The sequence below is a fragment of the Bos grunniens genome, chromosome 14 (assembly GCF_055505025.1).
Source record: "Bos grunniens cultivar Pamir isolate PY7600 chromosome 14, Bosgru_T2T1.0, whole genome shotgun sequence".
Taxonomy (NCBI): domain Eukaryota; kingdom Metazoa; phylum Chordata; class Mammalia; order Artiodactyla; family Bovidae; genus Bos; species Bos grunniens.
Window position 1 is genome coordinate 26,062,479 of NC_141178.1, and position 25,134 is coordinate 26,087,612.

General features: G+C 36.7%; 1 protein-coding gene across 1 annotated transcript in view; it reads right to left on the minus strand.

Annotated features, from left to right (window-relative positions):
* The window catches only part of EIF3E (eukaryotic translation initiation factor 3 subunit E), a 47,646-nt gene extending 25,718 nt beyond the window's left edge, over positions 1 to 21,928 (minus strand). The window contains exons 1-7 of the mRNA XM_086336314.1: positions 21,823 to 21,928; positions 15,796 to 15,910; positions 14,151 to 14,268; positions 10,582 to 10,624; positions 9,424 to 9,528; positions 3,825 to 3,950; positions 3,021 to 3,145 (exon numbers count right to left, since the gene is read on the minus strand). Coding sequence (XP_086192440.1) covers positions 3,021 to 3,145; positions 3,825 to 3,950; positions 9,424 to 9,528; positions 10,582 to 10,624; positions 14,151 to 14,268; positions 15,796 to 15,910; positions 21,823 to 21,912 — 722 coding nt within the window. The 5' untranslated portion in view covers positions 21,913 to 21,928. The remainder of the gene's footprint in view (positions 1 to 3,020; positions 3,146 to 3,824; positions 3,951 to 9,423; positions 9,529 to 10,581; positions 10,625 to 14,150; positions 14,269 to 15,795; positions 15,911 to 21,822) is intronic.
* Positions 21,929 to 25,134: the final 3,206 nt, after the last annotated feature.

Here is a 25,134-nt window from a genome sequence, read left to right on the forward strand (position 1 = left end):
TCCACTCAAATATTTAGGGTGACATACACACCACAACATGTTCCTGACCTGGATCCTGGATAGACCTAGTGACAAAAATATTGTGGAAATGGATATGTTAATATGAATGGTGCTATTAAACATTCTAGTCACATAAATTAATATTCTATCCTGATTCCAAGTATTCATAAAGAAATCTTCTGTACTCCACAACTTCCTATATAAATATTAAACCTATAGGGTCAGAACAATCTGGTCAATGTTTCATGTTCTTAGTCCTCTTAGCACTTATAGCAAATGATGGCATGTCAGTTTTTTTGAAGTTGGTTTAGCTTTTTTCTTTGCAAATAAACCCCTAAAATACTACCAAATAAAGCTGTGGGCTTCCTATACCAAAAGTCAGAAAAAAATATAACATCCTTGTAGGATCTTACTTGAGTACACAGTGACTTTCCTTTTTTAACCTTTTCTAAGAGCTTACTTAATGCAACAAATGTACTATAACTTAACTTTCCAGATTACAATCTATTATTGCATCCAGCAAAGAGTATGCAACTATAAAATTTTAGGGGCTTCCCTGGTGCTTCAGCTGGTAAAGAATCCACCTGCAATGCAGAAGACCTGGGTTTGATCCCTGGGTTGGGAAGATCCCTTGGAGAAGGGAAAGGCTACTCACTCCAGTATTCTGGCCTGGAGAACTCCATGGACTGCATAGTTCCTAGGGTTGCAAAAGAACCCTAGGAACTATACAGTCCTAGGCAAGACAAGACTGAGCAACGTTCAATTTCCTACAAAGAGGGTTTCTTTAAGGAGGAACAGCAGCTCAGATAGAAATAAGCTTTTATGCCTTACCGACTATTGTGAACCTAGATGGTATATCTGAATGCTATAATCTCTAATAAAATAAATAACTGTAAACCATGTAAGTTATAAAAAATTTTATCTCTTGTAATTTACATTTAAAATTTAATGCTGGAATCATACACTGTCTTCTACCTCACTTAATGCCATGTAGTTTTTGCTTTTTCAAGGAAAGATCAAAAAAATTTCCTGTTACAAAAACTTCCTTGCCTGTGTTCAGTTTTAACAAACTGGACTAGTGTATCATGATACAAGGGCTTCCCTTGTGGCTCAGCTGGTAAAGAATCCACCTGAGGGAGACCTGGGTTTGATCCCTGGGTTTGGAAGATCCCCTGGAGAAGGTAAAGTCTACCCACTCCAGTATTATGGCCTGGAAAATTCCATGGACTGTATAGTCTACGGGGTCACAAAGAGTCGGACACAACTGAGCAACTTTCACTATCCTGCAAATACTGACTAAATACACTAATACTGAACTTAAGTTATAATATTAATACAGAAAATAAGCCAAGCAGATTTCTGATAAAAGTGCTTCTATTTGCCAGATTCAGGGGAATATTTAGCATTTAATGGAGAAAACACAATTTATACCATTTAAAAATGGCTCCCTGTTTCTACATTTAAAAATTACTGGCACTTCTTGGTTGGCAAATATTTTTCATCTTTATCACCACCAATAATTTCTCTTAAAGTTCAGATGTTCATGTTAACAACTTAACTGAAGAAGTCAAATATTTCAGTGTTAAAAACCTTAATAAACTGAGCATTTAAAGAACATGGTTACTAATGTGATCAGTTTAGATGATTATATTTCATCAACTTATGTAAAAATATTGCTAGAGTACTACTGCCTTGTTTTTAAAACTTCAGAAAATCACACAAAAAATATAGGTTATTCAATGTTCACTGATTTTATATTAAAAGGGTATTATACCATCAATTCCTAAACTATACTTTTGTAAAGTAAATACACATTTTAGAAAAAAATTAAAATCTTAATTTGACAGACAACAATAAGCAAAAATCAAGTGAAATGTATTAGGATCTCTATCTTAATTTAGGTTAAAAATAACAGAAATATGGCTCAAAGTATTTATGTGTGATTTAGCCAACAATGCAGTTAATAAGTCACACCCAGAAACAAAAGTTAATGAAATCTTGGGTTAAATTAATAAAAGCATATGCACTGGTCACTGAAGCTAATATTGCCACTGTTTTCTATAAAGCTTAGATATTCTAGAATAAGCTTTCAATTTTAAACATCCAGATTTTGAAAACGCTATGGATAAACTGGTGGTTATCTAAGAACGGCAGCCATAATACTAAAGAACGTAACAAACTACATTACTTGATAAAATCAGAGATATTTAGCTTGAAGGAAAGAAAAATAAGGAAAATTATCTTCAGGTATCTGAAATATTTTCATAAAGTAAGTCCTGTTTTCTGTTGCTCCAACCAAAATAATAAGAAATAACAGGTAGAAGATTCAGAGGCATAAAGAATAAATTTTAAAAATGACTTCTACCTAATGATAGAATAGTATAGTTCACAAAGCAGTGTATTTCTTGTTACCAAAAGCTGGATGATAGAGCAAAGATGATATAATAGGGATTCCTGGGATGTATTATCTTCCTTCCAAATAATACAGCCTAAAGTCTTCTAATTCTGAAGCTTTCATGCAAGTATGAATTACCTGGATTTTTGTTACACAGAAGATTCTATTCAGTTCTTCTAGGATAAGGCATAACATTCTGCAAAATACTGATGCTGGTGGCCCAGGGACCACACTTAAAGAGCACTTTAGGGCTCAGAATATACTTTTATCAAATAATTTACTTAAGAGTTATATGTAAGCTTTTTCCATGAACAAGCACATCTACCACATGAAGAAGGGAAAAAAAATGTGAAAACAAATTTAAATGTTAGAAGTACATTTTAAATTTTAAAAATCCCGTTTGATTTCATATAATTAAAGTGAAAATTATACAGTGGGGACTTCCCTGGTGGTCCAGTGGCTAAAACTGCAGCTCCGATGCAGGGGGCCCAGTTCAATCCCTGGTTGGGAAGCTAGATCCCACATGCCACAACTAAAAGCTCCCGCAGGCCACAACAAAGACACAGTGCGGCCAGATAAATAAACAAATAAATATTTAAAAAAAAAAAACAGTGAAATAACTTACTGTGGCTGGTAAAGGAAGAGATCAATAATGTTATCGCGCCCTTTGGGATGATTGAAGAAAACAAACAGAGACCAATGAATAAGCCATGTCCGCTGCTGAAGAGACTGAAGTGGAGAACTCACAGACTAAAGGATTAAAAAATGTATACAAAGGAAATATTAATATATGAGAAAGAGGAAAGGGAATAAATTATTGCTAATACAGGAATTTTAAAATGAGAACCTTCTAAAGCATGCACACTGTGATTCTTACGATCAAAGTCCAATCTCCTATACTACTCTGCTCTCTACATGACCCTTGACATTCAAAATTTCCCTGTTCTCAGAGACAAATTCAACAATGTCCACTAAGCCATTTTTACAGAGCCTCTAAGTTACACTCATTTCAGAAAACATTTTTAAAAGCAAGCACTAAATTAAATACTCCATTAAAAGAGGTTTTATTAGACACTAATAGGAGATGAAAAATGTCTTCTGCATAGGACTTTCAATAAAGGGTAGCACTAAGAGTATTATGTCTCTTCCACTGAAACAGGTAAAAGAGGCATTACAGCTCTAACAAAAATGAAAGCGGAGTTATTTTCTCTAAGAGCCAAAAGAAGTTTGACAACTTCCTTCAAGGAGATTCAGTAAAATTAATCAACCCACTAACCCACTGTGATTTTTAAGTCAGGTCAACATTTTAGTTTAGTCTTCCTCCCTCCCATTCTTCCTTCCTTTTAAAAGTACACAGTGCTTTTCCTATTAAGAAGTATGAAGGATACATAGAAACTTCAGAGAATCACCTTAAAAAGGTGTAACTCACATTATTATCTATGGTCTCTTTTAGCCGTGTCAGGTCTTCCATGGCTGCATCCCAATTCTGCATTAAGATCTCAGAGGCCAGTTTTCCCCAGAGTGAACTCAAAGCATTTCTATCCGTTGCTGGAACCTGTTGAAGCCATCATAATTAATTATATTCTGAATACTCTGGAGGAATAGATAATGTTAAACCCTACATATCCACCCAGCCTACTAAAAAATCTAAAGCTCTCTTCCCAAAACTGCCCTTTATTTGGATCACACTGGTTAAGCTGACTCAAACAGCTTTCATTTAACTTAATTTACTAAAAATACTCAGGTCTTTGATATTCAGTCTAGATCAGAAAATAAAGAGTAACCTAAAACTAGGATACAGCACCAGTGTTTTAGCATAATCCATTTCAGATAATTTTAATCAGGGTTTCCCTGGTGGTTCAGATGGTAAAGAATCTGCCTGCAATGCAGGAGACCTGGGTTTGATCCCTGGGCTGGGAAGATCCCATGGAGAAGGCATGGCAACCCACTCCAGTATTCTTGCCTAGAGAATCCCAATGGACAGAGGAGTCTGGTGGGCTATAGTCCATGGAGTTGCAAAGAGTTGGACATGACTGAGTGACTAAGTACACAGCACATACACAATTAATCGAATTTTAGAGCCCTAAATCTTTGCCAAGATTTAAGATTCAGAAGCAATTTGTTACTAAAAATTTGGAGTAAAGATGTGGAAATGAAGACTTGTGGATCTCATTTACAATTTAAAAAAAATTTTCAGAACAAAAAACTTTCTGAATTACGATACAAGTGGAAAAAGTCACAAAAAGAAAAGCAAGTGTATTGGCTAATAACATTAATAATTATCAAAGGAATATGCAATGAGCAACAAAAGTTCATTTTCTTATACAATCCTAATACCATGAAAGGTAAATAAAAACTTTTTATCTTCATTAAAAATGAGGGCAGAAATGATGCATGGAGAGCATAACTTGTTGAAAATTATACCTCTATTCATAAAAGCTATAAATTTCACACTGCAATTTTAACCTACAAAAAAAGAGAAATGAGGGCCATGCTATCTCCTCTTGCCATTGGTGGAAGAGTATCATAAACCCAAACACCTATAAGGACTAGGCTACCAACAAAAACAAGTAAAGCCGGACTCTCAAAAAGCAAGGCAAAGAAAAGTGGATTATATAATGACTCTGAACTGTGCTAAAGCAGCAGAAGCAAGTGAGTGTATTGGAGGCAGAATACCTTTTTCACTGAAGCATTTACATGGTGGTATTAATTGTAAAGTACCATTAGTACATATCATAATTACAAGTTAAATAAAATTATATGGGCAGGACTGGAAATCCAAAAACTAAGAATTTTGGCTCTACCACTATAAACAGCTGAGCCATCTGTGCTTTAGCTTCCTCATTTATAGGATAAAGATACTATCAGAACCCACCTCAACTGTTGTATGAGTTAGATGACATAATATATGTAAAGATGATTACATCATCATCTGACACATAATACAAACTCAGAAAATATGAGTCATTACCAAAACAATAATGAGACTAGAAATGACGATACAGAGTACTATAGGCTGCCTTAACTATGAGGATTAAGACCACACCTAATTCAGACTCAGCCTATACTAAGATTCTTCCTTTGACGGCAATAACTAATTCAAATATACTGAAAAATATATAACAAACTCTTAAAACAGGCAAACTCTTAGAACAGGCAAATAGCAGAGACTGAATTTGCAAATTAAAATTGGAAACATAATGAAACCACTGGTTCTTATTATTGTTACAATTTATGTCCACAAAAAACTTGTATATGAATATTCATTATCTTTATTTGAAACAGACAAAACCCAGAACTAATCCAAATGTTTATTAATGAATGAACAGAAAAACTAGTATATTCCTAGAACGTAAAGAATCAAACTTCTGATACATACAACAACACAAACACATCTCAAAAACTTGCTAGCCAAAATATGCCAGGCACAAGCTTAAAAATATCATTCCTCTTAAAATGAAATTCTACAAGGCCACTCTAATAGGGATGGAAACCAATCAGTAGACGAACAAGAGATGAGGTATGACTGCAAATGGAAACAAGGGGTCTTTCTGGGGTAAAATATTCTTTATCTTGATTTGGTGCTGGCTGCACAGGTATGTGCATGTTAAAACTTACTAAAATTAAAAACCTGACACAAATATCATAAAACTATTGTTCAGATTACAAAGGAGAAGATGTTTGATCCTTACAAAGAAATCTAAGTACTAATATTTCACTGAAATTTAAGATGTCATCAATTTTAAGGTGTATTAATTATTTTAGGTCAATTTAGGACACATCCCAATTTTAGATGTTAAAATGGGATGAACGATGTATGAAATACACATCTTTTACAGTGACATTATCAAGCAGAGCACATCTGATCCAAATCTTCAGTCAAGATTCTAAAACTCAAAATAAATAAATACACTAAAAAAAAAAAAGAAAAGATTTTAAAATCCAACAACTCAAGGAAATGGGAACCCACTCCAGTGTTCTTGCCTGGAGAATCCCAGGGACGGGGGAGCCTGGTGAGCTGCCGTCTATGGGGTCGCACAGAGTCGGACACAACTGAAGTGACTTAGCAGCAGCAGCAACTCAACATTACTCACATTTTCTTGAGTCAAGGAAAAGTACCTTTAAATTGAATGACAAGTACTGAAGAGTAGGAAATTTTAAATTCTAAGTGAATCACATACACAAATATGATCACCAACAGTCCCAGCATCTTAAAATTACTTTTATTTCAAATAGCTGTTGGATGAGGGCAGGGGTTATATTTCGAAGCCAGACCAAAGACCACAGTGAGGGCAAATTCTAACAAAATAATTAAAATACAGTGATAATAACTTTCAAAACAAAAAAATTTCCAAAATTTTTACCAAATTTATTGCACCATTTCAATTTAAATTAATGAATTTCTTACAGTATTATTCAAAGAAGTTTCGCAGTCAATGAGGGTGCATTTAAGTACTAGTTGGTATTTTCTAAAAGCCACCAAATCTTTTAAAAATAAAAGTAGATTCTAGGGTCACATAGCTTTAATTTATACAACACTAACCTACAATAGGTCACTCAGAGAGTCAAATTCTAATCTCAGATCATAGTTACAATGGTTCTTTCATAGCTTATGTTTCCCTAACCATAGATTTAAAAGACTAATCAACTACTAGGAAAGAATTGAGAAATGAAAACAGGTCCTTTGCAAAAAAATAAAATTAAATAACCAATAAGCAAAAACACTTGATATTATTTATCCCAAATTTAATATAGGATTTTTATCTTTGCTATTAAGAAGATCTCAAATACACAGATTTTATAATTGTGCCTATCTATATCAAAAGTAAAATAAACCAGCTTAAAACTCAGCTTGGTTAGCCTTTATCAATATGCCAACATGAAATAACCAACTCCATGTAACTCAATTTTTCTGTGGCACAAGATGGGATAAAAAGTTTAAAGTGAATTGCACCTAATTTCTGAGTACTGTCCAATCACTGTATTTTGATTCTTAACATAAAACATTAATTTTGTATCTGGACCATGGTATTCAACCACTGGAATGTCATCTGAGTTCTATCATAAGATTTGCCAGGTGATGCAAAAGCTTAAGATCAATCCAGAATTTTTTAAAGACAGGAAACCAAGTGAGATCTTCATATTTTACAAAAGTAAATATAAAAACTCTGCAAACTTTTAAAGTATACACCATCTATCTGAGCCACCAGGGAGGCCCCATACATGAAGCACATGCAGAAATTTTCAGACTAAACCATACTACATAAACATAATAATACTATTAAAACTAAAATATGTAATACATGTTAGGATAAAAAGCTTTTTGTAGCAGTGCAGCAAGTTTTTTAATTCCCAAAAGGTTCATGCATACTACTCTGGCTCAAGTCCATGTCATTACAGTTGGCTCTTCATACCAACCTGCTTTCAAGGGTGGATATGCTAGAAGAGTTTCAATATCTGGATTTCCAGCAGGTACCTTAAGTTTCCATGTCTTAGCAAAATGGCACATTCACTCACTGAGCAGCAACAATAAATTTACTGTGCTAGAACTCTAACATGACACTAAATCTTCATTCTCAAAATTCACTCCCAGCATTAACAAATGATATGAATAACCAACTCTTTTCATGTACCTGTAATCATAGCAGGCTTCTGATTTTACAATCCTCTTCTAAGCTGTTTACATTTCCAAAGTAATCAACTTTTGCTCTCTTAAATCCTTCATAATATTAAAAGTAAAACTGATGGAATTTTCTGATAAGCCACTACAAATTTAGCATCATCCATTACCTTCAATGCACTTGCAAGCTAACCACAGCTAAACTGCAAATTAAGAATTCATTTACAAATAGGAGTAAAAGAAAAAAAAATTTTTTTTCTCCAAATCAAACTCAGAAATAAAGTGGAATCTATTTCTTTGAAAGGATGGTACTTTTAAAAAACAAAGTTGTCTAAGTATTTTTTTAAAGTATAAAATTTATTTAATAACACCAAACTCTTCCTTCCCTTACAAAAAAAGGAAAATTTAATTTCCTAGAAAACAACCAAAGATAGGAGCCATTGAATGTTTTCTTTGTGACATGTGGGGCTAAAAGAAAAAGGTACCAGAAAACAGAGACAGAAAGAAGGGACTGTTCCAAGGTTAGAACACAAAAAGTCCCTGTCTTAAGAGGTAATTTCCCAACTTCTAGGATTAACTAGAGTTATCAGAGATGTAAGCAATTTCTTACTAAACCAAAGTAACGAATTATAATTTCTCAAATGAGAGGCTAGTTAAAACAAGAATTTTGGAGATTTTAGAAGGCATTTATTAATATAATTACCTAAACAGAAGACAGAATGAGAAAGAAATCTGTCAGTGTGAAGCCTGATTTTTCCTTTAGCTTCACACAACTCTCTTTACCTGACAAAAGCAATGAAACTAGAACTTGTCAGATAAGACAAAATTGCTATTATCTAGCAATACCATTTAAACTCATCTACTCCCTACAAAATGGGGAAAAAAAATTGAAATTTATGGTCTCATACCTGAGGGGGGGAAGTAAGTAGAAAAAGTTACTATTAAGGCATAAAATCTTTTTAAAATGTCATTAGAATTCCACAGCTGTTTAGAACAAGTTCAAGGAATACGTGCAGCATAAAACGTTGAACTAAAATTAGCAATAATAGATTTACTCACTAAAAATTAAGTAATATGCCACCTACAATGTGCCATTCACTGTGCCGGGCAGTATTATTATAACAAATCTATTACATGATAGAACTCTACAAATGCTAAAATCATACATCTATATATAAAATGACAAATTAGTGGTTCCTACTTTTGGATTTCAAGGACAAGCTAAATCTCCCTCCAAACTTTGAGGCCCTGACATAAGGTTTCCTGTTTCTCTCTGGCTTTTGTTGAAAGTTTATTTTTTCTTTTGCCAATGATGGCTGAAAACTTAATGGACAGACCCAAATCTATAGACCTGTTTTGAAGAACCAAGGCAACCTACAAAAGAGAGGGAAAAGAAAAGATTACTTACCAACACTCTAAAGAAGTAAAGATATTCTGCTGCTCCAGAGTAATTTCCACATTCATACTGGAATTTTGCATACCTGTACAGTGTATCTAAATATTCCTGCCTGAACTACAAAAAGAAAAAAGCTTAGGTTATGCTTCTTAATTTTGAGTTTTAAGATTCAAACCATTTACTCTTTCAAATGTCCCCAGATAGCAATTCTTTCAAAAATTGATCCCTCCCCCAGCCCAATATCAGAAAACCACATGACCCTTAAAATATATATTAGGAATTACTGAATTTCACATTCACAGCTCTGGCCTTGAGTTATGAATTGTAACATCTTCACTGTTGTGATACAAACTTGAACTATAGCTGAAGGTCTGACGTGTGAATCCCTTAGCTGGTAAAGGAGCTTAGACAACTATCTAGCACATGCATCCCTGTTAAGATTTTCTGATTCTGTATAAATAATGTGTACAGTAAATTTCAGTTCTCTGCAAAAACTGGCCCCCAAATTACACCCATTTTTAGAGTTTATGATTCAAACCTAGTGAAAGAGAAGAAATCTAAGAGAAAGGCTCCAAACTAGAACATTAACAAATATATCAAAACATTTTACATAGAAACTAGAAAAAGTAATCATGCACAGTAGTCAACATGCCTCCTGTTACAATAATTATGTGTTAAATAAAAGACAAAACTTGAATGCAAGCTAAATAATTAATTATATGCAAATGATTATACACACACTTTGAGTTAATGCAAGGGAAGGAGACTGGAAGATGACTATGTAAGCCTATAACAACATTCCTTTATCTGAGATTTATAAAGGTCTTGGTAACATCAAGGGCTACTACATTCCACAAGGTAGCCAAAGTGTTACTTATTGCTATTCTTCAAGGCATTTTAATTCATATTTAGTTCTGTTTTACCTGCTTGTCAGAAATACAAAAAGCTAACATGTTATCTAAAGGTAATTACAAGCGTATTATTTTCCAATCAAGACTAATTTTTAAAGCTCCAAAAACATACCTGGTCTTATGTCTAACACATTAATTGGGAAATTACATCCTTTTCAAGCCATGAATCTAACTATTAAGCATTGTTCTTTATTATTTATTCAGCATTGTACCTTTATTACAATATGACAACTAAACAGTTTTTTAAAAGACCACTTACACCATGCTTGTCTGCCAGGTAGTCAAACAGCATCCGACCATCCCTTAATAAAAAAATTTAAAAATTACTGTCTTTCACAGACCACAGAAAACAAGCATATTCAACTTCTACCTTATTACTCACATAAAGCCACACAATTACTTTAATATTTAACACTAAAAATAAGACTTCCAGAAATAAACTGGAGAAGGAAATGGCAACCCACTCCAGTGTTCTTGCCTGGAGAATCCCAGGGACGGAGAGCCTGGTGGGCTGCCGTCTCTGGGGTCGCACAGAGTTGGACACAACTGAAGCGACTTAGCAGCAGCAGAAATAAACAGAACATTACATGTTTTGAACATAAGGAATAGGAACTCAAGGAAAACTAAAGTTTAAAATTTCACTTTTGAGATTTCTTAAGCCCTAATTAAAAATCATATGTTCTGATTCACCACATGATCTCAGTTTTTCAGGTAATAAAACCAGAACATTCTGACTATTCTTATAGTGACATCAGTGAGATCTATTTAGGTGGTAACCTACTGAAAATGCTATTTGCTCTCTTGAGGACACATTTCTAATTGATAATATATTAGAATAGAGAAGGAAATAAACAGACGATACAAACAAGCACAAATTAATCCTATAGATTAATTTTGCCCCCCTCCACAATGTTAGTATTTTTCATAAGAACAGTGATTTGGCAAATTTCGAAGACTAACAAAGCATGCTTAACTTACAGGCTATCTGTGCTACACATTCTATCAATATACAGTTCATACCAAAGGGTCAAAAAACCCAATTTAACTTTTCTAGAAGTAGCATAACTTGAGATGCTGGCAGCCTAGTAAAAAACAAATTAGTGACAAAGACACAAGGGACAAATGACAGGTGGCAGAGTTGCCCGCCTTTTGCACATTTTCAAGACTGAAACCATTTCCTTATGTTTACTGCAAGAATGAATACTGTTGCATGTCTTTGGGAGCATAATTTTACTTGAAAGTTTAATGGGGAGGGGATATGAGCATATTATAATAATAAAAACATTTACAAAATTTTAACATAAAAAGATTTTTAAAAAACACCTCACTTAATACTTGCTGTAGACCACAGTGAAGAACTCTGTTACACACTTTATATTATAAAGTATATGGAGAAGGCAATGGCACCCCACTCCAGTACTCTTGCCTGGAAAATCCCATGGACAGAGGAGCCTGGTAGGCTGCAGTCCATGGGGTCGCTAAGAGTTGGGCACCACTGAGCGACTTCACTTTCACTTTTCACTTTCATGCATTTGAGAAGGAAACGGCAACCCACTCCAGTATTCTTGCCTGGAGAATTCCAGGGACAGAGGAGCTTCGTGGGCTGCCGTCGGTGGGGTCGCACAGAGTCGGACACGGCTGAAGCGACTCAGCAGTAGCCGCAGCATAGTATGTACATGTATAGTATGTATGTATAGCAAGTACATTGTAGTACTTGCTGCTTTTATAAAAAGAAATATCTGGTAACACTTTCTCAAATCACAAATAAAAACATAGAGCCAATCACTCTAAAAATTTGGTTCAGTGATGTATCATAAGAACTCAAGGTGCAACATGGTAAAATCCTGAACTCCTCCTCAAGTGAATATATTGATAGAAAAGATTTTCCATGATGGTAATATTCAATTTTACTAGAGGACTTTATTTTTAAACATTTTTAATGACACAAAGGTCTTCACTTAGTAAAGTCAACAATAAGTCTACTTCTAGCTAAGAGGAAGTCACGAATAAAAAATAACCTATCAGCTCTCTACCACCCTCCTCGGGCTGGGCATGGAAGGATAGGAGAGAATGATGCAATGTGATAAGAGAGCTCAGGATTTCCCGAACAGGTCCTCCCTAGGCACAGAGTTTCTCACCCGCAGCACTACTGACATTTTGGGTTGGGTGATTCTTTTAGGGGGAAGGGAGGATAGTATCTGATGCACTGTAGGATGTACAGCTGCATTCCTGGCCTCTCTTTAGATGCCAGCAGCATCTCTCTAATTGTGACAACCGAAAATGTCTCCAGACATTCCCAGAAGTCCCTGGAAAGAGGGGTGGAGGTGCTCAGCATAATGACATTTGGATTAACTGGTCAAGAAGTTCTAAGAACATTTAGTATTATCAGTTATAATTAAGGACTTCTTGGTCCCTACACAATAAAGATAAAGCAAAGTAAACAAAGTCATCATTTAGACCATGAACTTTTAGACTGAGTTACTAGATAAAGCATGAATTAATGTTTGTATTAATCCAGAAAAGAGAATTTTAGAATTCAGATTAAGGAGAGGTTACCTGAAGGCAATAGAAATAAAAACAGAAATAAGCAAAGAGGACCTAGTCAAATTTATAAGCTTTTGTACAGCAAAAGAAACCATAAGCAAAATGAAAAGATAATCCACTGACTGGAAAATATATATACAAATGATACGACCAACAAAGGCTTAATTTCCCAAAATACAAACAGCTCATAAGGGAATTCCCTGGTGGTCCAGTGCTCAGGACTTCTCACTTCTACTGCAGGAGGAACAGGTTTGAACTCTGGTTGGGGAATTAAGATCCTACATGCCACCCAATGTGACAAAACCAAAAAAAAAAATACAACAGCTCATATAACTCAACAACAACAAAGCAAGCAACCCAACTGAAAAAGGACATGAAGGTCTAAATAAACACTTCTCCAAAGAAGTCATACAGATGGCCAACAGGCATATGAAAATGTGCCCAACACTGCTAATTATTAGAGAAATGCAAATCAAAACTGCAATGAGGTACCATCTCACACCAGGGAGAATGGCCATTATTAAAAGTCTAACAATAAATGCTGGTGAGGTTGTGGACAAACGGAAACCCTCCTACACTGTTGGTGGGAATGCAAATTGGTGCAGCCTCTGTGGAAAACGGTATGGAGGCACCTCAAAAAACTAAAAACAGAGCTACCATATGATCCAGCAATCCCACTCCTGAGCACATATATAAACAAAACTGTAGTTCAAAAAGATACACGAACCCCTATGTTCATAAGAGTGCCATTCACAGTAACCGAGTTGTTATGAAAACAACGTAAAATGTCCAGTAACAGGTGAATGGATAAAGATGTACATATAAACAATGGAATACTACTCAGCCATAAAATGAATGAAATAACACCAATTGTAACAACATGATTGTACCTACATCATACTAAGTCAAAAACAGAAAGACAAACACCATATGACATCACTTGGATGTGGAATCTAAGCTATGACACAAATGAACTACAAAACAGAAATAAATTCACAGACGCAGAGGACAGACTTGTAGTTGCCTGGGCCGGGGCGGGGGGCGCGCAGGGGGAGAGGCGAGGATTAGCAGATGGAAGCTTTAAATATATCTAATGGATAACCACAAAGACCTACTGTGCAGTACAAGAACTATTTTCAATATCCCGTGAAAAAACCATGCTGGAGAACACAAAACCTATATACACGCAGAACTGAATTACTCTGTTGTACAGCAGAAATTAACACAACATTATATACCAATGCAACTTCAATAAAATACTTTTTTAAAAAAGAAAGAAGCTACCTGGTTGACTGCATTTGCCTTGTAGTTTCTGGATCTTCAAACATCTTCACAATTGGTTCAGTTTCTGCTTGAAGCTGTTTCAGCTGTGCAACAACAGTTGTTCTTTTTTCTCTCAAAGCTATTAAAAATGCAAAGGAGTACTACAATGTTAAATTATACTGCTAACTATGAGGATGTCTTGGACATTTTTCAATCTATCTAAATTGTACGCATATATATTTCTCCCCAACATATTCACATGCCAGGAGCCACCAAGTCAGTAACTCCCCTAGATCCAATTTGTTTCTTTCTAGCATCACAAAGTCTTCTTACTCTCAGAGCAAACTGAGGAATATACAGATACAGTCTGAAAGAAGCTGTTGAGGAACCAATTACCTAACTTTACATTTCAGAGACTTCATTCTCGGTGTTTTCATATTTGCTGTCACTGCATTCTCTCAGCAGACTATCCCAGTTTCTGAACACAGGCCCAAAAGGGTTTCCATACATTATTACTACAGGTTTTCAACTAGATTGAATGGAATTTAAATCCAATCAGTAACTTCTCTTTTCGCTATAAATCCAGTTCGGCAATCTCTCACAGACAATTCTATAGTTCCTTTTTAATGCACTATGAAGTCAGAGAAAACCTGCACGTAACCTACCCTGTTAGCATGTTTTAAAGTTTCAGAGAAATAGTAAGTCTACTTTTTCACCACAAATTAAAATATAAAGAGCTATGGTTCTTGCAGGAAATTTTAGAAGAAGTCAAAACAGTGATTATGTTTAAGATAATTTCTACATTATATATTAGAAAGTATATACTAGAAGAGTGTTTCTCACACACAGAGGGAATCTAGATCAAATGTTGAGAAATGTCTATTTAAATAGAGCAAATTGTTATTTCTCTACTGAAGAGTTCTTAACATCTTTTAATATTACTTGCAGTGTTTTTTTTTGTTTTTAAAGAATATCTACTGGAGAAGGAAATGGCAACCCACTCCAGTACTCTTGCCTGGAAAATCCCATGGACAGAGGAGCCTGGTAGGCTACCGTCCATTGGGTCGCGGAGAGTTGCACACGACGGAGCAACTTTACTTATTACTACAGAAAACAGGGATTTAGAAAATACTATACCACAGTAGTTCCCTAATTTGAGTGCTGGTCTTTGGCCAACTTTCTCTGGCTAAGTAAATCTGTGCACAAGAATTCGCATTTCTAACAAGCTCTCCCAGGTGAGCTGAAGATGGTACTTCTGGGGACCAAGCTTTTGAGGACCAGGGCTATTCTCAGATGCTTCAAGACAAACAGGAAATCTCTAAGGCACACACGATGCTAACTGAAAAAGTTAGCAAGCCAAAAAACCTGCAACATTCTCAGATAATTCTAAGGAAACAATCTGATTAGTAAGTACAACTCTGATGATGCATACTATGAACTGAAAACATTGATGACCATGTTTTAAAGTAGATTCACACCTTTTATGAATGAAAATACTTTTTGAAGACCTGTAGCCTTTATATTTATTACCTATCACTCAAACAACTTTTAAATCATTCAAATAATTATTAAAACTTCAGCTAAAGTTCTTTTATAAATCACAAAATGTTTAATACACATGCCCTCAGCTCACAGGTCAAACTTCAGATGTAATGAAAAAACTTACCATGAGGAATATCATCAGAATAAAGGTTTTTGTACACATCCATAGCAAAGTCTACCATGTTGGTATCACTAAGAAGATCCAATTTCCCTTGTAACAACTCCTTTTCATTATATATCTGCAAAAAAAAACAAAACAACTTTCTAATGAATAAACTGAAGTTCCCTCAAAAAAAGTAGTTAATAGTAAAGATTAGTGTACCTGGGAACATATCCTAAACTACAATATTTTAGTAAAATATCATACACTATTAATTCATGCTCCTACAAGAAAGGCAAGCAATCAACTTACAGAGACAAAAGATTTTGTTTACCTAACAACTTTAAAATAAAGCAAAACCATTCTCACCAACTTCTGATCTTTTATGTGTCCCTACAAGTCACCTTTTAGCCTAGAAAGAACAAGGCTATGGGTAAACAACCAACCATACCAACCCCACTGAGAAGCACATGGTATAGCTGACACCTTTCCACAATCAGGTAATTAGGAATCAACTCTTAAATGTTTTACCTTCTCAGTCACTCACATCCACAAGATGCCTACTCATTTCTCCTTGAGGTGGTCTCTCCTTTATATTCCACATACTTTTTCTCTAAATAGTTAAAATCCTTCATGCTTTCCATCCACACTCCTGAAACAAAACTAGCACCCATTCTGTCAATCTTGTCGTAACAGGTTTCGCTTTGGCAAAAAGTCCAATAAACATGAATTTAGCCCACAGTTCTGGGACCAAATAGATACATAAGCAAACTCACATAAACATGTCGTGTACTGAGCAACATGTAAGGATTTTACACGAGGGCACTCAGGAAGAGAGACGGTAATGTTAATTCAAAAACAATTTTTAATCAAGTACTCAAGATGATACCATTTCAGCACAAGATTTTTGTACTAAATCTAGTTTTGCCATGCAAAGAAAAATGCAGATAATTTCTACAACATTTTACTGTTCATGAAAAGACAAGATAAAGGTGGTCAAATGGTACAGCCACGAGATCAAACCTGAACCTTCCGAACTACATAGAACTCCCACAAAATAGTAAGAAAAAGACAATCGAATTGAAAATGGCTGTAAGATTTTAACAGGCACTCCACAATAGTATACCCAAATGGCCAATAAACACCGAGAAAGGTCCTCAACCTCATTAATTCCTTAATTAAAAGGAAATATAAATTAAAACCACACTAAAATCAAAAAAACTGACAATATCAGTGTTGGTATAGATGTAGAGAAACTGAACAATTTACTCTGCTGCCAGAACTACAACCTCTTTGGAAAACTGTTTTTTTTATCTTCCAAAACTAAAATATTCTTTAACCTAGCAATTCTACTCCTAGGTACCCAAAATAAATGGGTGTATACATTCAAAGGACATTACCAAGACTGTTCCCAGAAACGTTATTTGTAACAGCCAAGTCTATCAACATGAGAATGAATCAACAGCAGTCTATTCATACAATGGATTAACATCCCAAATTGAAAATGAATGAACTACTACCACCCTAACTTAGATAAATCTCACAATGTGGAAAGAAGTCATACAAAGCAGTAGGTGCTGGTGAATGCTTAATTCCATGTATATAAAAATTTTAACAGCCAAACTAATCAAACTAGTGCTTACCTTTGGGAAGAGTGAGTAATGACTAAGAATGGTCAGAAGAAAGATTTTTAGGATGTTTGCAACATTTTATTTTTTGATCTGGATGGTGGTCACACATAAGTGTGCTTCCTTGGGAGGAAAAAAAGCATTTTATTTGCTCACTTTTCTGTATGTACGTTATACTTGGTAAGAAGTTGACTTATAAAACAAAACAACAACAAAGTTTCCTTTCAGTTTGCCCTATGGAAACTCTAACCTTAGGTGAATAGATCCTTTTCCTGGCATGCCACCTCTCCTCGTCACTTCATCAACAGCCTTTAATTCGTAACGTTTCTCCCAGCTGTAGATCCAAAGCATTGCTGCTCTGCCTCAGACCTCAATGGCCCCTTCTTAAATCTACACCCACTTACATCATTCTCTCTAAATTTTATCTTATAGGCAAACTTTTTCTGTAAAGAAAAGATAGTAAACATTTTAAATTTTGTGAGCCAAAACGCAAAAATCAAGAATACTATATGTAAGTACCATAAGAAAGAAAAGTTACAATTTTCTTTTTGAAATTAAAAAATATAACACAGAATAAAATTTTTTGCAACACAGTTCTAATGAGAAGAATGGAATTCTTTCTAGACAGGAAAAATTTCACTCAACTGGTGTACAGTTAGTGTTCTATAGTTAAGAACAACTGCAAATGCTCATCTGTTAAATTTTTTTTTAAGCTCAGACCATACAAAACAGGCAAAGAGGGCTTTATTTGGTTCACATGCTACAGTCGGCCAATTCAGTCTGTCTACCTCTTGAAAACTACTTATTAATAAACTAAAAATCTTTCAACACCTCTTCCTGCTATCACTCTCTACAAATCCAACATCTACACTGATGATTCTTCAAATACTCAAGCCCTTAAAGCTTCTTTATCTTGCAAATTATAACTTTCATCCAGTACCTCATCTCTACATTTCTAACTTAAATTCATCACCTCTTCTACCACTGTTTCTGAAATGCTTGATCACCCTCAACACACCTTCTGTTCTAATTTTTACAGTTTTTGATGGTCACTTTCCACGTTAGTTTGGATAGTTTTGCTATTTCCAAGCTCTTCTCTTTAACGTGTGCTCAGTCATGTCTGAGTCTTTGTGGCCCCATGAACTGACAGCAGCCCACCAGGTTTTGGCTATTTTAAAGCTCTTCTCTGTACTAGTTATCATTTATTCCATTCATTTTCTCCAACCAAACAGAATTCAATGTCAATTGCTAGCACTGGCAAAATTTATCTCTTTTCTATGTTCTGGCTAAGGTTAATTATAAAATATTTCAGAACTAGGCAATAATGTTATTCAATCAAATCTCTGCTTTTCTCAAATCAACAATTCTTTCTCATCAATCTTGAGATGGCATTTATCCACCACATTGTCTACGCTACTCAAATAACCTTCTACTGTTTCTCTCATTCCAAGAATGACCACTTATAAATGTAAGATTTCCAATCAAAATTAGGCTCTTCACACTCACCAATCCTTGCACTTGTCTTTGGTCAGCTTCTTCAGTCACCATTTCCATGCTTGACCTCACTCCTCAAAACCCCAACTGAATGCCTCACTCCCCTCTCATATAGGACAGCCTAGTCACGACTGAAGCGACTTAGCAGCAGCAGCAGCCTCCTTTGGAGGCTTTGGAGTAGCTACTCTGTACCAGAAGACTGAATTCTTTATACGCACTAGTTCATGAATTTTTCTAACTTACCCCATGAGGCTGGTAGTAGTAGGAACACTTGATGCATGAGAAAAGGTTTAGTCAAGATGGGAAAGACAGCTCCCAAGTGCACCAGAGTGCTGACAGAGACAGGATCCTACAGAGACAGGATCCTAGTCCAGGTCTCAATTCATTCCCCAGGCTCTTAAAAATTATCTGGCCTTCTACTTCACTTGAGAATAAAGAACATCAAGCTTCAAATAAGTATTCACACATTTATTAAATAATCATGAAAAGCCTTTATATCAGACTCTCTTTACTGAGAACATAAGGGAGAAAACACAGTTCCTGCTCTCATGGAGCTTATATTCTCCAATATACTATAAATATACTTAATTAATACCCTCATCACCACTGAGTATCTATCCTAACCATCCAGCCTATAAAACTCAGACTCCCCTCCTCAAAATCCTTTTTGCCCACAGAATAGTACCTCTTCAATTTTGATAACACTCTGATAGTACTTCTCTGACATTTATTACTCTTGGACTTATAATTACAGACCTTTCTCTACCAAAGGGTAAGTTTTTTAGTGATGAGATTTTATCTTGGATTTCTCCTAATTCCATGGTAATCCTATACTTTAGTTCAGTTCAGTTGCTCAGTCGTGTCCGACTCTGCAACCCCATGAATCACAGCACGCCAGGCCTCCCTGTCCATCACCAACTCCTGGAGTCCACTCAAACTCATGTCCATCGAGTCAGTGATGCCATCCAGCCATCTCATCCTCTGTCGTCCCCTTCCCCTCCTGCCCCCAATCCCTCCCAGCATCAGAGTCTTTTCCAATGAGTCAACTCTTCGCATGAGGTGGCCAAAGTACCAGAGTTTCAGCTTTAGCATCATTCCTTCCAAAGAACACCCAGGGCTGATCTCCTTCAGAATGGACTGGTTGGATCTCCTTGCAGTCCAAGGGACTCTCAAGAGTCTTCTCCAACACCACAGTTCAAAAGCATTAATTCTTCGGCACTCACCTTTCTTCACAGTCCAACTCTCACATCCATACATGACCACTGGAAAAACCATAGCCTTAACTAGACAGACCTTTGTTGGCAAAGTAATGTCTCTGCTTTTGAATATTCTATCTAGGTTGGTCATAACTTCCCTTCCAAGGAGTAAGTGTCTTTTAATTTCATGGCTGCTGATAAATATTTCAGCATCTTCTGCCTCTCAAAGTATTACAGCCAAACTACCAATATTTTCTCCAAGAAAACATAGTTAGAGCTGTTATTTCCCACTGATTCTCAGCTCTGTTCAGTTTTGGTCCTCAATGAAAAACTAATTAACACTTATGTATTCCTCCCTGTCATCTGTCTGCCTTGAAAAACCGAAGTGTAAAGACCATTAAACAAGAAGTCTGGCTGGTTTAGAAGTAAAGAAGATATTTTTCTATTCCTTGATCTTTGATGAATCTTTCTCAATTATCCAAAAAAGACAACAGAAGGCCAACTAAACTGTTTTATTCAAGCTCTATAATATAGATTAAGTACAACCTATAAAAGAAAAACCAAGACAGAACCAAGTTTTATATGGCAAGACATTTTTGAACAGTATTGAAAATAAACTTGGCTGTTCTCTAATTTCAACAACTACAGAGTTGTCTGTAGGTTTTTAGAAAAGGTTCATACGAATTTGAGGGTTATACTTGTCCAATGCACCATGGGAAAATTTGAAAACTTATCAGAAGAATTTAATGTTTATTTGTAGGGCTTTTTAATTGTTTTGCTGTTCGGACACACAAAATCTACTCCCCAAATCTAGAGTGCCCTAAGTAGACTCGAGTTTTACTCTGCTTCTGCAAACAGAACGCGTCTATTTTTTCTGGTCAATATTCTAATTCTTTCCTCACAGCAATATCGCTTTATTGTAACTACTAAAATACACCAATTTCCCAATAAACTTAAGTGTAACTAAGCCTAAGATTTTCAAACTTTTAGGGCTGAGATATGTTTTTAAATTAGGTCCAGAACCACATATTTTTTCAAGGTATCTTGAATAGCTAAATAAACATTAGCGACCAATTCCAATCACTCGAAGTCCGTACATCTATACGCTGAAAACCAACTTTCAAGATAAAAATTGCTGGTTTGTTATTTTTTGGGTCCCCCTTCCCATCGAATCAAACATGCGACGCTTCTAGAAGTGGCTATCTACAGAAACGCTAAACTCCTCGCAAAGAACTCATAACTTTACGGAAATTAAGGGACTAGATATTTAAGTGTAAGAAAATCATTCCAAACCATCCAGCAAAGAAAAGCACAGAGCCAAACCACCCTTCCTACAGTGCCCGGGAAAAAAATTAAATTTTTTGCTTTTAGAAGCCAGCTAGTCAAGCATTACTACAGCAGAGCCAGCCAATCGCCAACTTCCGAGAGGAATGACGCGGAAGTCCCTACGGCACCGGCACCTCAAGTGAAGTAGAGATCACTCCCTTTCGCCCCTGAGTTCCCTTTCGCCCCTGAGTTTCGTATTGTCACCTTACCCCTGCTCACGGCAGAATTTCGCGTAGCTAATCAACAGGGCTGACGCTAAACTACTAGCAGGTCCTTACAGCCCGTCTCAAGACCAAACTCGGGGCCACCTCCCACGCGTCAGGCCTAAGGCTTCTGCCACTGCTTTTTGGCCTTACCTCGCATCTCAAGCACTCCCACGCCTTCCGCGCGCTCAAAAAACCCCTTACCTCTTTTACGGAGAGAAACTCAAGCAACGGAAAGACTAAATGCCGATCTAAAAAGTGCGCGATGCGAGTAGTCAAGTCGTACTCCGCCATCTTGCCAAGGAAAAGGAAAGCGTGCGCTAGCTAAAACTTTATTGATAGCGCCGACAAAGGAACAAACAGTCCTGAACTGCGCAAGTGCAGTGGCTAAACCAGTTAAGGAAAGGGGCGGGGCTCAAACGCGAGCGCTCAGAGAACAATAGCGCATGCGTGAGATCCTCCCGCCCTCCTCCCTCCATCCCTCCTGGCTACTGTGGGCGTGGGTGGAGCGGCAGGCAAAATTTCTTCAAGACAATAGATGTCTTGAAGTTGTTGTTTAGTCCCTCCGTCCTGTCCGACTCTTGCGACCCCATGGACTGCAGCCCACCAGGCTCCTCGGTCCATGGGATTTCCCAGGCAAGAGTACTGGAGTGGGTTGCCATTTCCTACTGCAGGGTATCTTTCCAACCCAGGGATGGAACCCGCGTCTCCTACAAGTCTCGGCATTGGTGGCTGTTCCTTTCTATTCAGGACTGTCATATGAATGTAATAATATAATACACGGCCTTGAGGGTTTGAAAGAGGGTGGGAGAACAAACATATACGCAGAGGGACCAGTTAGGGACTACTGAAATAACTCAAACACGATGACGGTGGCTTAGATCAGAGTGGTAGCACTTGAAAGAGTTGTGGACAGTAGTGAAATTCTGAATATTTACTGAATGCAGAACTAGCAAAATTTGCCAGTAGATTAGATGACAAGGGTCCAAGATAACTCTAAGGTCTTTCTAGACCTAGAGACCATTTGCTGAGGTAAGGAAGGATGTGATAGTTGCATATTTAAAGGAGAGAAATCAAGAGTTGGGCATACTATGCTTTGGATGTCTATTAGACACCTAAGTTGAAATACTGATTAGGCAGTGGTGCATATGAATCTGGAATTCAGGAGAAAGGTAAGAGCTGGAGATAGAAAACTAGATGTTATATAGAAAACTAGATGTTATAGAAAACACAACACCAGGGCCAAATAGTAGAAAGCTTCTGTGAGGAATGTGAAATTTATCTGTGGTCATGAGGAGCCTTAAAGTATTTTTGAGTGTTACAGCAATAATCTTATCTGTGTTTCAGGAAGTTAATTCTGACTTGGGTGGACAGTGGATTGGATAGGTGAAACACAGCCAGGCTGTGGAAAATCTTCAAAACAGACAGGGAAACTTGGATTTAACCAGATAGGCAATGGGAGTCACTCCTGAAGTTCTTCAATAGAAAAAGACATGAAGACAGTGGTATTTTTTCCTTTAAGATTATACTGGAAGTGATTTACAAGAAGGATTAAAGTGGTGACAAATTGGAAACTCTGGTGATTTGCCTGGATTTTCCCTTGGAATTTTCCTTGCTGGTTCGTGAAAATGTCTTGCTACTTTTTATAAGAGAGATTTAGCCCCAAATATGGAAAATCTGACTTTCTTGCTTTAGTCTCTTCCTAGTGTTTTAGTTAAAAAGAGATATTACAGAGGAATGACAGGCAAGGCCTCACCTCTTAGGATATCAGTGGTATCAGAAGACTTTCTCATACACTCATCAGATACCTTCACAATTTCCATTTGCCGATCACCATGTCAGCCTCTGGGGGAACAAAGAAAGAGAACCAATCCCAGCCCAAAAGGAGTTTACAGTTTAGTGGGGGTGGCCAGCTGTAAAATATAAAAGAATCAGAGCACCATGTGAGAGAGTCTATGCACAGAGTGTCTAGAGGAGGAAGTGATTCATTGCCAGAGAAAGTTGGAGTTTCACGGGGAAGATAACACTGGGCTACCTCTGCCTGAATAGATGTTTAGCTGATTAAGAAAAGGGAGAAGAATGTTTTCTGAAGAGGGAAGATCAGGCACACAGACTTGACCTGGAGAAAAAGTGATCGGAGACTTTGAGAAGGTCTTTACGCCTAGAGGGTAGCATGCCTGATGCTGAGTGGCAGAACATTCAGCTGTATTGAGCGCTCAGGGCTGAATTGTCAAAGGCTCTATGGACTATACTGAGGAGTTTGAATTCTATCCTGCAAGCCCTTTTTTCCTAATAAATCTTTTAGCATCTCACTTCAATACACTGTCCTCTTTCTAGCTCAGGCTCTGATCATGACTCACACAGATTATTGTGATTGTCTTCCAAAGGGTCTTCCTGTCCCAAGTCCTGCACAAATCAAGCCTGTCATCCACCCTCCTATTTGAATGACCTAAATGTATATCTAACCTTGTTATGGGCAGAATTGCGCCCCCCTCTCCTGATAATCCCCATTCATGGATCACAGCCTTGTTGTGGTGAAGGGGCTTGTGAAACTTAATGAAAATATGCGTGATCCAAGATGGATAGGTCATAGTGGAGAGTTCTCATAAAACGTGGTCCACTGGAGGAGGGAATGGCAAACCACTGTGGTATTCATGCTGAGAGAACCCCATGAATTATGAAAAGGCAAAAATATATGACACCAGAAGATGAGCCCTTGGGTTAGAAGGTGTGCAATATGCTACTGGGGAAGAGTAGAGGGCAATTATTAATAGCTCCAGAAAGAAGGAAGCCGATGGGCCGAAGTCGAAACAATGCTCAGTTGTGGATGTATCTGCTAGTGATCAGATAATCATTATATCTACTATTGTGGGCAAAAACCCCTTAGAAAAAATGGAGTAGCCCTCATGGTCAACAAAAGAGTCTGAAATGCAGTACTTGGGTGCAACTTCAAAAATGATAGAATGATCTCAGTTCATTTCCAAGGCAAACCATTCAACATCTCAGTAATCCAAATCTATGCACCAACCACTAATGCTGAAGAAGCTGAAATTGACTGGTTCTAGGAAGACCTACAAGACTTTCTAGAACTAACACAAACACACACAAAAATGTGCTTTTCATCTTAGGGGATTGGAATGCAAAAGTAGGAATTCAAGAGATACCTGGAGTAACAGGCAAGTTTGGCCTTGGAGTAAAAAATGAAGCAGGGTGAAGGCTAACAGCGTTTTGTCAAGAGAACACACTGGTCATAGCAAACACCTTTTTCCAACAACACAAGAGACATCTGTACACATAGACATCACCAAATGGTCAATACTGAAATCAGATTGATTATATTCTTTGTAGCAAAAGATGGAGAAGCTTGATACAGTCAGTAAAAACAAGACTGGGAGCTGACTGTGGCTCAGATCATAGGCTCCTAATTGCAAAATTCAGGTTTAAATTGAATAAATTAGGGAAAACTACTAGGTCATTCAGGCATGACCTCAATAAAATCTGGTGTGATTATACAGT